Consider the following 13,260-nt stretch of genomic DNA (forward strand, 5'->3'; position numbering starts at 1 on the left):
TCATCGCGCTCTGCGTGCGCGGATCGCTAGTTTGAGCCCGTCTGAGGCGCACGTCTCTTGAATCTCGCGCTTCACCCTCGATAATGAGTTACCTCGCGCTTTGCGCTGCGACATAATTACACCTCGTGCTTCGCGTTTGGATATATATTCTTTGCATTTAGAATGCTTCAATAAAACTATATCAAAATGATCACTTTTAGATCGCAGTGTTTATATGCGTCTTCATATTCTGAATTGTCTACTTAATTAAGTATAGTCGAAGATTAAGTTTCTCAAAGCTTTGTAGGCTTCAAGGTACACTTCCTCATCGTGACACTCGCGCTGCGTGCTCGATTTTCGACAGACATTTGTAAACAGGTTTTGTTGAATCTTTTTCTCTCTCTCGTAAATTTCGTCTTTTTTCGACAAATTGTTTATTTTTATTTTATTTTTAATATTATTTTTCAAGAATAAAAGAAAAAGTACGCGTCCTATCAAGAAGTGGTTTTTAACGAAATGGTAGATCTTTTTTGGGATGACAATTTTGGTTTTTTTTTTCGTATCCTACATAATTTTACCACAAAATGGAATTTTTTATTTTTCATTATTTTTTGTGAAATCTAAATTTGCATTTTTTATTTTTCAAGGAAATCCAAAAATTTGTTATGACAGTTCTTCTTCTTCATTCATAATGTGTCCCCTAAGAGCAGAGTTCATAACGTATAATACTCCACGTATTATACGTGGTTTTCTACGCGTATATTACGTATATTACGTATATTGCCACGTATATTACTTCTCTAGGTTTTTACGTGATTTAACGTATATTATGTCCAAATGGAAACTTTCAATGCGCATGCGTCAATTTCGAAAAATACCTCAAAGAATCTATTTTTCTTGATGTGGGTCGTGTTTCCCGTGTTCTCATTTCAAATTTTCATTGTAGAAAATAGTAAAAAAATGTATCCAGGATCACAATACTACAGAATTTAGAATTCTATAAAATTTTTCAGAGATTTATATTTCTCGATTCGTGTTATATTATTTCTTTAATTCGTCTCGTAAATCTAGCGTCAAATACCAACCTTTAAAATTTTTTAAAATTGAATACATGTTAAAGCAATTTGAAGTTATAATTAGGGAGACCCTGCATAATTACATATATAATATTATGCAATATGATACATAATAATTACTATCAAAAGAATCAAACGACATATTGCGAAAGTTTTTTGTCCTTTCTTTCGCTCGAAAAACAAATCCTTCTATGGGCTTACATTATGATTCTGGGCATTTCTTCTCAATCCAGGCATAATTATTATTTTCAATTACTATAACGCATTATACAAAATTATTAATCATTATTATATTTCAAAAATGAGGTTATGTACTTGTCAACACTGATGACACTGATTTTGCAAGTCGGCCAACTTAAAAACGTAACTTACAGAAGCTTTCTACTGTTTTTGACATATGTTACGTCAAAAACGGAATATACGTAGGAAATACTCGTGTTACGCGTAACTGACCAACCCTGCCTAAGGGTTTACATGACCCCCATTTCTTACAACAGCTTACATATATTTTTTTAAAGCTTATCCTTACTATATACAATTATTTACAACTATTTACATACAGTCTTGTACATAGTTTCTTATCTCTATTTCCTGTCATAGCGTAATTTAGGACTTATTAGCAAACGAGTAATCGAGGGAACGAAAGCGAGAGTGCAAGCGAGAGAGAGAGAGAGAGAGCATGAGAACGCAAACGCAACTTAGTCTAATTATACTATTACATAAACATTACTTACAATCTTTACACTTCTAATCTAAACGACTTCCGTTTCCTTTTATCTTGCACTTTTTTATACCTCTAATTTCCCATTATTTTAACTTGCATTCTTTCATTCTCTCTCATTCTCTTTTCTAGCCATTCTCTTGCCAGCTTCCTTTATTTTCCATTCCTCTCCTACATCCTTCCCATACATGCTCCTATGTTTCCTCCTCCTATTCACATATTCTACACTTCTTGATCTCTTTATTTTCCCAATACATTCACATTCTTACCTCGTTTCTCAATCTAAATCTTGCTATTCTTGTCAACCTTCCCTCTCCTCATTCCTTTTCTAAATGCTTTGTTAATCCTTCCTTTTTTAACATCTTATTCCATTAATTGTATTTTGAATCATCAATGATCCCCCATCTTTCTATTAATTGTCTTTCCCTCTCCCTTTTTTCCAATTCTTCATAGTTTCCTCCAGTCCCGTCTTCTATTTCTCTATCATTAAAGAACTCCCTCCTTTCTTCTTCCCATCTCGTTAATTCGATCGCCCTCCCTCTACTCTCTTCTACCTCCATCAAGCACTTTCTCGCCAACTACTCTCCCTTTCCCTTCCTCAGCTTCCGTCTCAAATTTCTATTTCCTCTTTCCCGCTCTAATACCTAACTTTTCCCTTTGCGCTTCTTCTCTCACCATATACCCTGGCGTCCTCCAGTCTGCCCCTAGTGCCCATGTTATATACCTTTCTTATGCACTCTCAATATCATTCCTTTCTTTCCACCACATTCTCCTTCTCCAATTTTTTTAGCCTTCTTCTTCCTATTCACCATATCTGTTTCATTACCCCTGCTGCTTTCTGTATCCCTTTTCTTACATGAACTATATAATCTCCATCCGTTTGCAAGATATATCCCAATTATTTAAACTCTTTTATCTCTTCTAACTTTATTCCCTTCCATCAGCCCAACCATTCTCACTTCCTTTCCCCTCCTTTTCTAAACCTCATTATCTGTGATTGAGTCCGCCATCCCTTCCTCATCCTCTGCCATCAACACTATGTCGTCTGCGTATGCCAGTGTATATATCATTTCCTTTCTTATCCTAACTCCTCCCTAACCTTTTCTCCCCATTTCTTCTTATAAGTCTGATATTAATATATTAAATAAAAGTGGGCTCAGAAGACATCCTTTCCTCACCCAGAAAATATCTCCTATTTGATCTGCTACTTTTACTCTGCTTTTTGTCTCTCTAAAAATGTCCGATACTCTCTTTATTAATCCCTCCCTTATCTCCTTTTTCATCATAACTTTTTCTATTTTGCCTCGGTCTAATGAGTGAAACGTCGCCTGGAAGTCCACAAACATTGCTATCATTGCCGCTTTTTTCCTTTAATTCTCTTATTTATTAGATATTTCAGAACGTATATGTTGTCCATCACCCCCATTCCTTTTCTAAACCCTGTCTGATATGGTGGCTCTCTCATTTTTTCCTCAAATTCTTTCTTCAATCTCTCCGACAAAACTGTTACATAACTTTATACAGTGTTGGCATCAGGGTCACACACATTATCCATGCCCATTCCTCTAGTTCCTTCCCTCCATATTTCCATACTTCATTATTCCTAAAACCTTAACTATTTCTTCCCTTGTTATGTCCTCTTCCTCGTCTCTTTCTCTACCAAATTTTCCTCCCTTTCTAACTTTTCTATCTACTCCTCCTAACAAATCCAAGAAATATTTCTTCCATTCTACCATTTCAATATCTTGCTTTATTCCTTTTCTTCTTTTTCTTTCTCTATTTACTACCTTCCCTAGCTCTTCTTCCGTCCTAGACTTCTCCACCTCTTCCTCAAACCTGTTTTTCTCTTCCTCTTTCTTTTGATCACACAACTCTGTATACTCTTTCTATTTTTTCCTATATTCTTCCCCATTACTTTTTTCTTTTCTCCACTTTCTTAATTCTTTTCTGATCTCCTTTTTTTCTCTTTACAGTCCTCATCCCATCCACTTCTATTCCCCTCTTTACTAACTTCATTTTTGTGTATGCACTCTAATCCTCTTTTTATTTCTCCTATCATTTTTTCCATCTCCTCATCCACATTTCCTTCTCCCATTTTGCTATCTCTGACCTTTTCTCTAAACTGTTCTTTTCCTTCCTTTGACCAATCCCCCTTTCCTACACTTTTTACATTTGGTCCCCTTTTATTCATATTTCTATTGCTTTTTTGTCCCTATCCACTATTACATAATCAATTACTGTTCCCTTTTCACCTCCTGAGCGTGTATATTCTCCTTTCTCATCTCCCTCTATATTTCCGTTTAAGATAAACCATCCCAACTCCTCCAAGCTCTTCAACAAATTTTTCCCCTCCCCATTTAGTACCTTATCATTGGATTTTCTTCCTCTCTCTTCTCCCCATTCCCTTCCTCCACTGTCTCCTGTTCACGCATTGAAATCCCAACCTATTATCAGCCTAATCTCTCCTCTATTTTCTTTAATCATTTCTTTCATCTCCTCGGCTTTCTCCTGCATATTACCGTTCACATAAACTCCCACTAACTTCCACTTTTCTCCTCCTATCTTTACCTCTTTTACTATTAATCCTTCTTTTTGTTCTTTACTCTTTACTCTTGTTACTCTTGTTAAAATTTGGTGCCCATCCGAGGTCTTTATAGCGAATTGTGCTGTAGCAAGTGAAAATCGTCAGAAAGAGGCCGAACAGTCTGATTTCGATTCCAAACGAACCCTCTCAGTGACTGAAGGGTCCGAGTCTTCAGTCGAAGACCTTTAACGAGGCATGTCTTTATAAAGCATGTTATGATGTTGTTCATAGCATAGATGACAACGAATCTTCAAAGGGTAGCTCCGACTCCACTGTCCTATAATAGAGACAATGAAAACATAAACATAGTCGAATCGCAGTTTGACGCCTATCAAGAGCGTCGACCTTATTCCACTCTTGACCATGACCGATGTAGTGGTTTAAGTTACATCAATATGTATGTCACACCTGAGAGACTGCTTCGAGGTGTTCGCAATGTTACAAACAATACACACAATTAGAACAATCACACAGTCAGTGAGTAAGTTTTTTATGCCTAAGAGCTTTACTCATGACGTTCGAAATGTTGCAAAGAAACCATCAGCAGTATGGCTGTCATGCCTGTGAGCCTACCTCGGGACATTTGCAATTTTGAGAATAATCACACGGCCAGTAAGTTTGTCATGTATGAAAACCTGTCTGTAAATAAAAAAGCATTAGATTCCGAGAAAACTAAGTTTTACAAAAAATATCAGCCAACATTTGTTCACATTATACGTACAATGTAAAAAACCGTGATATTAAATACAATTATGAAAATATTCAATAATATACAACAAACATAAGCACATTGTAAACTTCTTTTTCAATTAATTCGTTCAAAATAAATTTGAACATACTGCAATAAAATCATGAAAGCCCTAGTTACTATTGACATTTTATATTGAAAAGTTAGTTTCCCCTAAGCACCCATAAAGATACTTCGTATCTGCAGCGCAGCCTGCAGCCGCGTGACACCACAGAGGAGGCGCTTCTACCACCACTACCGCTCTCGGTTTATCATCACTTAATGTGCACGATTAGATATTTTTTCCAGGCATTTTTCAATTTTGTTTTATAAGCCGTAATAAAACATGAAAATAATACATAATATAAATATTATTAATTGCTATCATTTTTTTTTAATTCAGTTATCCGTAATCAGCCGTTGTTCTCATTAATATATCTCGGTTCTTCAAACAGATAAGGACCGTTGAACTGTGTTGGTACGCGAGAACCTTTGCTATATGTTCATTAGGATGGTTCACGAAATCCTTAAAAAATGTTTAGGGTATAATTTTTGTCCTTTTTATTAGCTACAATTTTCACTCATATGGTATTTCCCTAAAACCAATACGTGTATTTAAAAAAAATCGAATACTACAAAAATCTTACATTTTACAGTAATCTGATACTCACAAGCTCTATTTTTTTTTAATCTGAAAAAAATGAGCTTAACATCTCAGTCAAAAAAAATGCTAGCGCAACAAAAAAACAGTATTTTAACAGCTGAAAGTATTCTACGTTAATGAGCTTGAAGACGTTTACGTAAAAAAATTTTTGTACTTAGCAGACTGAAAAATGTTTTAAAAAACTAAGGATTTTTGTGTACATTTAAGAACAGTCAACTTTAGAGCATTATTTCTTATAAAAGGGGCGATGGGAAAAATGTGAAAAAATTCATGAATATGAAGAAAACTGTTGTGAACCAGTTGCAGTTGAGAAATTAAAAAAATAATATAAATTGTTGCTTAAGAGGACCAAAATGTGCAACTATATCATCTTCAGTTCTAATACAGATATTAAAGCGATTCAAACTGCAAAATGTAATCGATAGGGACTGTATTTATTTACAATCACCCGGAAGGATGTGTTAGTCTTCTTTTTTTTGAAAATCGCGATATTTTTAGAAATTTTTTTTGTTAGAAAACAAGTGACAGAAAGCAGGGGAGGCTCTTTTTTTGTTTTACTGCCGACCGCTGGTGCCATTCTTTGGCCCCTAGTTCTGAATGCTTGGATGGCACCTGGCCATCCAGGGCTCAGCGGTCGGCAGTAAAACAAAAAAGGGTCCCCCCTGCTTTCTGTCACATTTTTGTGCTTTCAAGCTACAATTTTTATTATTTTTAAAATTTCTTAACTGCAACTGGTTCACAACAGTTTTCCTCATACTCGTAAATTTTTTCAAATTTTTTCCATCGCTCCTTGCATATGGAATAATGCTCTAAACTTGACTGTTCTTAAATGTACCCAAAAATCCTTACTTTTTTTTTACATTTTTCAGTCTGTTAAGCACAATATTTTTTTTACATAAACTTCTTCAAGCGCATTAACGTAGAACACTTTCAGCTTTTAAATGACTGTTTTTTTGTTGCGCTAGCTTTTTTTTACTGAGTTGTTAAGCTTCAAAGGCAGATGCCTATAGTTTTCTCGCCGATAGTAGATTTACTCTTAACTTTAGTTTTGAAAAACCCTCTGACCACATTATTCAGTGTCCCAAACACTGTGCAATATAAAAAGAAAGGATATCGATGACCTGCTTTCCTTTTTAAAATTAAACGCTCATACAATTATTTGTGTTATATAATTTAAGGCACCGATATTAAATTTCATATTCGTTATAGAATTAACTTAAATGTATATGCTTACGTGCATGCGTTCAACTTTTAATCGAATTGCCGAGTACCTTCTCCTTTCCAGGTCTAACAATCAAGTTTGCAAGACTTTTGCTATTTGTCTTAGAAAGCTGGACGACTAGCTGTAATGAACCGACGCAGATAAAAAGATGAAAAAATGATGAACACTGTTATGTTCTATTGATTCTCATTTTTATTTAAAAAATCCACGTACTTTATTCAGAACACAAGTAGCTAGTTATATACTAATTTTCGAAGATCCTCTGTATATCTAAAGGTGCTAACATACCTCTACTTTCGAATGGAAAAGTTCATGAGAACGTAAGAGCGGAAACTAAACTTATTTCATCACCTTCTTTAATTTTAAGGGCTTTTCTGCTCGCAAGAAGAGGTATGCATGGGTCTTAATTAGTACTTGAAAAAGATTCGCGTATTTTGGCATAGGATTATTTTACATTTACATAAATATGTAAGACATTATATATTGTACAATGTCCACCTTCTACGTCGCTATACATGCAAATATCGCATATTACCCTCGTCCACCTCGCGAATGTCCATGCGTTTTAAATATTACCTTAGAAGGCAATCCTTAACATAATGTTGCGGGCTGGCGGAATACCATGAAGGATCATCGATTCGAAAAAGTAAATGAGGTATATTAGCTCAATCTGCAGATTTGCAATAATTGTATTAAGATTAATAATAGAATAGATGAAATACAAATCAACAATATATCCAGAAAGTGCGGCACTGGATGGAATAAAACGCGATTCCCTTCCACTTTTAGAATTGGTTAAACATAAGTATTCAGGATATGTAAAATAAATTGGGGAGTAATGTTATACGTAGTATTCTATATGATTTAGAATGATTGTAGAACAATTATTTCATTGTGATGATTGGTTATGGCGAACATCACTAATCCTCGATCAGATTGTCTGGATCCACGTCATCAGGTAGCATGGAATATTTGTTGGAAGCTACGAAATTCTGTAAAAATAATGTCTTCACTTAGCTTCATAAGTTTCGATAAAATTATTTTATTATAGATGCAATTATTGCATCTATATCTAAACATAGTAATTAAGGTCTTTAAACTTATAATCATTATTTTCTATTAAAAAAGTTTCTTCCTAGAAAAAAGAATTCAAAATTATAAAATTAAAACTTTTAAAAAACTTATATGAAAATGTATTCATTTACCGGTGCTTGATCTTCCTTAGCCTTTGGCATTCGACTAATTTCATTCCGATTATCTCTGTCTTTTTCTTTTCGTTCCCTACAAAAAGAGTAAACATTAGCGAAAATCTCTCACTAGTGGTAAAAGTAAATAACAGTTATTCATGATATAAGGGCCAACTATCAGCGAGAAAATGGTAGGTATCTGCTTTTGGAGCTTAAAAACTCAGCAAAAAAAAAATGCTAGCGTAATAAAAAAATTGTTATTTGAAAGCTGAAAGTGTTCTACGTAAATGAGCTTCAAGCCGTTTATGTAAGCAAATGTTTCGCCTCTGCAGACTGAAAATTTTTTTTAAAAAGTAAGGAATTTCGGGTACATTTAAGAACAGTCACCTTCAGAGCATTATTTCTCAAACAGTGGGCTATGGGACAAGTTTTAAAAAAATGAGTATGAGGAAAAGAGATGTGAACACATTGCAGTTGAAAAATTTGAGAAATAATAAAAACTGTTGCTTAAAAGTACAAAAAGTTAGAACTATATTATCTTCAGTTCTAATAAAGATATTAAAGCGATTCAAACTGCAAACTGTAACAGTCGGTATCCTTTTTCTTGCTGCCGGCCGCTCGTGCCTTTCTTCAACCCGTGGTTTAAAATCCTTGGCTGGACACCTGGCATGTCTTTCGACCAGTGCCGTATTTCTTTAATTGAAGCTCCCTGGTCTTTCAATATTTTCAGAAAAAACACAACATTTTGTTATTGTAAAGCCTTGTTGTAATTTCCCGGTTGATTTCAAACTAAGATGATAAACTCTATCAAAATCTAAAAGAAAACGACAAATATCTCAATGAAGAGAAAAAATTGTATTCTTTTTAAAACGAAGTATATCATTCAAATACGCGTAACTTCATTAGAAGGTTAGAAGCTCCTTGAAAATTTTTAAACATTTTAAAAGAATAACCAAATTTTCTTGAGATTTATAAGAAAATTATAATATTTTTGAAGATTTCCATTATTGTCGAAAAAAGAATCCGGAAGATTTTAATGCATTTCTTATCATGCAGAATTCTTTCAAAATTGTAGCAAAAGTAAGAATTAATTAATAAATTTTATTTTCACTGTTTTGTCTAGTGGTCCAATCAATAATATTAGAATATTAGTTACTTTTAAGATTCTTAAGAAAAAATTCTTTCCAGCCTCAGCCAGAGAGCATTTTTTCAGAATTGGACCATTAGACAGAAAAATTAAAATAAAAAATTATTAATTAGTTTTACCTGGTCAAGAACCTAAACTTTAAACATAAGAATTATCTTAAACATTTAGAAGTTAAATCAGAATGCCTACAAATGTTAGAAAAATTGGATTCATTTTAAAAGATATTTGGAAGGTTCAGAAGTATCAAAAATATTTAAAAATAATTAAATCAAGGAAGCCTACAATGCGGCCTACAATTATTTTATCTACGAGTCTACCGGTAAATTTCATTTAAACAATTTTATGCCATGAATACAATAAATACGATTCCGAAGTCAGTTGAACGTTTTAACCATCTAAAGTCGCTGATTTTCACGTTTATTTTTTTTAAAGTGAAAAATTGGCTAAAAAGTAGTAAAAATTCGCAAGATAATTGTAATTGTCGGACAAAAATCGTATTTAAGACTCACATATCTGGTGTATTTTTTTCGATGAATATGATTCTGATGTCAAATCAATGTGTAAACGGAATGTGTAAAAACAGTATTTTACAAATATTATTTAAAAGTTAACATTAGAAATGTGATAGAGTTTTAAAAATTAAAATGGAAAAATTTATTAAAGGAAATAAATGATTTAGAACCGATTTGTAAAGTTTCTCTGAGATTTAAATAATTTTGAGATGGTACAATTTTTATTAAAAAGTAATCTTTATGATTAGTAAAAATGTATTATCACTTTAGGTTGAGAAAACTTCAACTTGCATATGTAAGAAATAAATAAAAGAAATTAATTTTTTTCTGAAGTCTATAATATAATCATGTGCGCCGAAAAAGGGGGCTTACTCTGAAAAGTGAGAATTTTCAGGAGATATAGTGTAGTGTAGTACCCCTGGCCATGAAAGAGATTTAATTTTATGTGTTCAAGTCCAACTCAAGGCAAGGGCAAAACTATCCCGAATAGTGATAGGAGAACGCAGATATCTTTGAAATCCGCAGTAGTGATTCCAGTGTATTTATAAGTTTACACATGGGGTTCATAACCTAAAAATACACAGGAATCACTACTGCGCATGTCAGAGATATTCTCGTTCTCCCATCAGTGATCCCAGAAGGTACCGAGGGCCTCCGCGGATCATCACTAACCCGCTTTTTTACAGAATGTTCAAAATTATGTTCTTTGATTGGCGAATGCAAAAATGCTGTCGACTTTTCTCTATCAACGAAAGTACACTAGATACTTGCAGAAAGTGGCAGTTTCAATCTTTTTATGAAAAATGTTATATGCTTGAATTCTTTAAGACTGAAATTACGATTTGACGCGGAAGGAAAGGGATGTACAGAGAATGCAGAACGACAGGGCTAGGAAGGAGAGGAGTGAAAAGAGATCGACAAAGTCAGGGTAGAGGAAAATAAAAATAGTTGAGAAAATGTGGGTGTGGGACGAGGAGAAAGAAATGTTGAAGGTAGTGCAGGGGAACTTGTTACGTAGGAAGTAGGAAGGCGGGGATAACCCATGGAGGTGAAGTAGTGAAGGTGGTGAACTGGAACGTAGCAGGGGTAAAAAAATATTAGGAATTCTGAAGGTATGTTCGGAAATTTGACATTGTGGGACTGGTAGAGACGTGGGTAGAGAATTGAGTCGAGGCTGCCAGTCGGGTATAGATGGAGGTTCCAAAGGGCGGTCAAAGGAAAGAAGAAAGGGAGGTCTAGCGGGGGAAGAGCAGTTGAGAAGTGTTAAGACAGAAGTGCCGTGTGGAAGATAATTAATAGGTTTAGGAAACGTAGGGTGGCGATAAGTGAGAAGATAGGAAATGAGGAATTGATTGCATTTTTTAAAGAATCATTTCAGGGCTCATATTCAAAGAAGAGAAATGAGAGAATTAGAAGAACGGGGGATGTAGATCGGGAGGAGTTGAATGACGAGGAGATAGAGAAACACATAATGTAGTTGAAAAGGTTTCAGTTAGCAGGTCTGGACGGGGTAGAGAACGAAAATGCATATATAATGCATATCCGCCAAATGCATATATAATCAATTGAAAAGTATATGCTATTGTTTTTTATTTTCTTGATTAAAAAAAAATATTTCGAAATTATTAAAAAAATGATTAGCCTCAACTGAAGATGGCATAGACCTAATAGTTAAATATTATAAAAATAACTATACGTGAAATTTGAAGCAAACGATATATCCTATAAATTGATAGCACCGTTATCTCAATTCTGAAGTGCGATGCTATCGCTGCAACATTCAAAAAGTTTAACTGTATTTTTATTGGCAATAATTCTTAACTATATACTCCATACATTATTCCAAACTAAACTAATATCGGAACAAATGTCCTGACACTTGGGAAAAAGAAGCTCTATCTCAGTGAAAAAAATCGCCCTGAGTTCGCATTTAGCAATGCTAATTAGAAATATTTCTACTTGTTAAATGACGTTTATCGTATCTCAGTTAAAAATTTTTTGTTCTTGTAAGAGCAACAAATGTGGAGAAAATTGCGCTAATCGAAGCCTAGATTTTAAAAGTCAACTTTCAGCTGTTTCTGAAGTTGTAAAACTGTCCGAAAAAATGGAAAAAATTCAAGTGGAGTCTGTGTCTATTTGGGAACGGAACCCAGCTTTGAGAATCAAAAAATATTAAAAATTGTCGTCACCAGAATTGTTAATGCAAGTAAAAAATATCTCCCGTTTGAAAAGAGATATTGAGACGAATCAAGACTTAAAAGAAAGTGTTTCGTATACTGATAAAGCTCGGACCAATAAAAATTCGATAAAAGTGTAAGTTTATCTGTAAAGTGAGTTCGCATAATTTGGACCTTAATGAGCTATGCTATAGTCTCTTGAGGATTTAGTGTACAAGAAAAGAGGTTGAAGGGTGTCCATTGCCCGGCCGGTCATGGCCGCTTGAAGCCTTTTGAAAAAAGTGGTCTGCTTCTGCACGGTCCCGTGCAGTGTGTAGGTATTGGCCGATGACTAGACCTGGCCATGTGGTATATTATACAGCAGAGGTTTCCACAAGCCGCAGGTGCAGCACTACCCATGATCGTCCGGCTGAACCTTAAAGTCCGCTTTTCCTGGTATAACTATAGGACTTGAAATAAACAGTATTTTATTTAAATTATTCGAAGTAAGTAATTGCCGATAATAGTTCACGAATCAATTTTTTTATCTTTAATTATACTAAATAATTAATCAACTACTCATAATAATAAAAATAAGTGGTCACAAATAAGTTGAAACATTGAATATAGTAATTTATTAAATTATTTAGGTCCACTTAACAATTTTTAAACTATTCATATTTACAAATTTGTCATTATCGAATTTATAATTGAGTATGCATTTTTACTATTATGTAATAAAAACTTAATTATGTGTGAACTTTTTGCTACTTTTTAATATTTTACATTAATTTATGGGAATATGTTGAATCATTCATAAAAAAAAAGATTTTTAGGGAATGTAAATTGTGTGTATATAAAATTTACAATGCATTGGATATTTTATTTAGCAACATTGAAATAAAGAAAAATAAACATTTACGATTTCATTTCACAATTCTCTATTTCAGTGTCAAGTTTCGAATAGTACAATATAAAAACTGAGTAGATAGTAAAATTGATAGTACAAATAAAAAATATTAAATAATAGAAAATAATATTATTTATTATTTCTAATATAGAAAACGGATTAGATCTAACCTATTGACCTGGGATCTCTCGTATATACAGGATCTATGTTTGAAAACCCCTGTTACACATAGAAAAATCTTATTCTACGCACACAGTAATGATTAACTTAGAATTCTCAGCATGAAAACAAAAACACAAACCCAAGACGACTCTCTCGGTTCCAGTTCTACTTCCCCCCTCTCCCAACCCTCCCTTATTAACTGAAGTTTTTGGT

At 33.8% G+C, this 13,260-nt stretch overlaps 1 protein-coding gene across 1 annotated transcript in view; it reads right to left on the bottom strand.

The window, feature by feature from the left end:
• Positions 1 to 7,146: 7,146 nt before the first annotated feature.
• The window catches only part of LOC117177653 (eukaryotic translation initiation factor 4B-like), a 334,613-nt gene continuing 328,499 nt past the window's right edge, over positions 7,147 to 13,260 (bottom strand). The window contains exons 11-12 of the mRNA XM_033368454.1: positions 8,179 to 8,254; positions 7,147 to 7,965 (exon numbers count right to left, since the gene is read on the bottom strand). Coding sequence (XP_033224345.1) covers positions 7,894 to 7,965; positions 8,179 to 8,254 — 148 coding nt within the window. The 3' untranslated portion in view covers positions 7,147 to 7,893. The remainder of the gene's footprint in view (positions 7,966 to 8,178; positions 8,255 to 13,260) is intronic.

The sequence above is a fragment of the Belonocnema kinseyi genome, chromosome 8 (assembly GCF_010883055.1).
Source record: "Belonocnema kinseyi isolate 2016_QV_RU_SX_M_011 chromosome 8, B_treatae_v1, whole genome shotgun sequence".
NCBI classification, from domain to species: Eukaryota; Metazoa; Arthropoda; class Insecta; order Hymenoptera; family Cynipidae; genus Belonocnema; species Belonocnema kinseyi.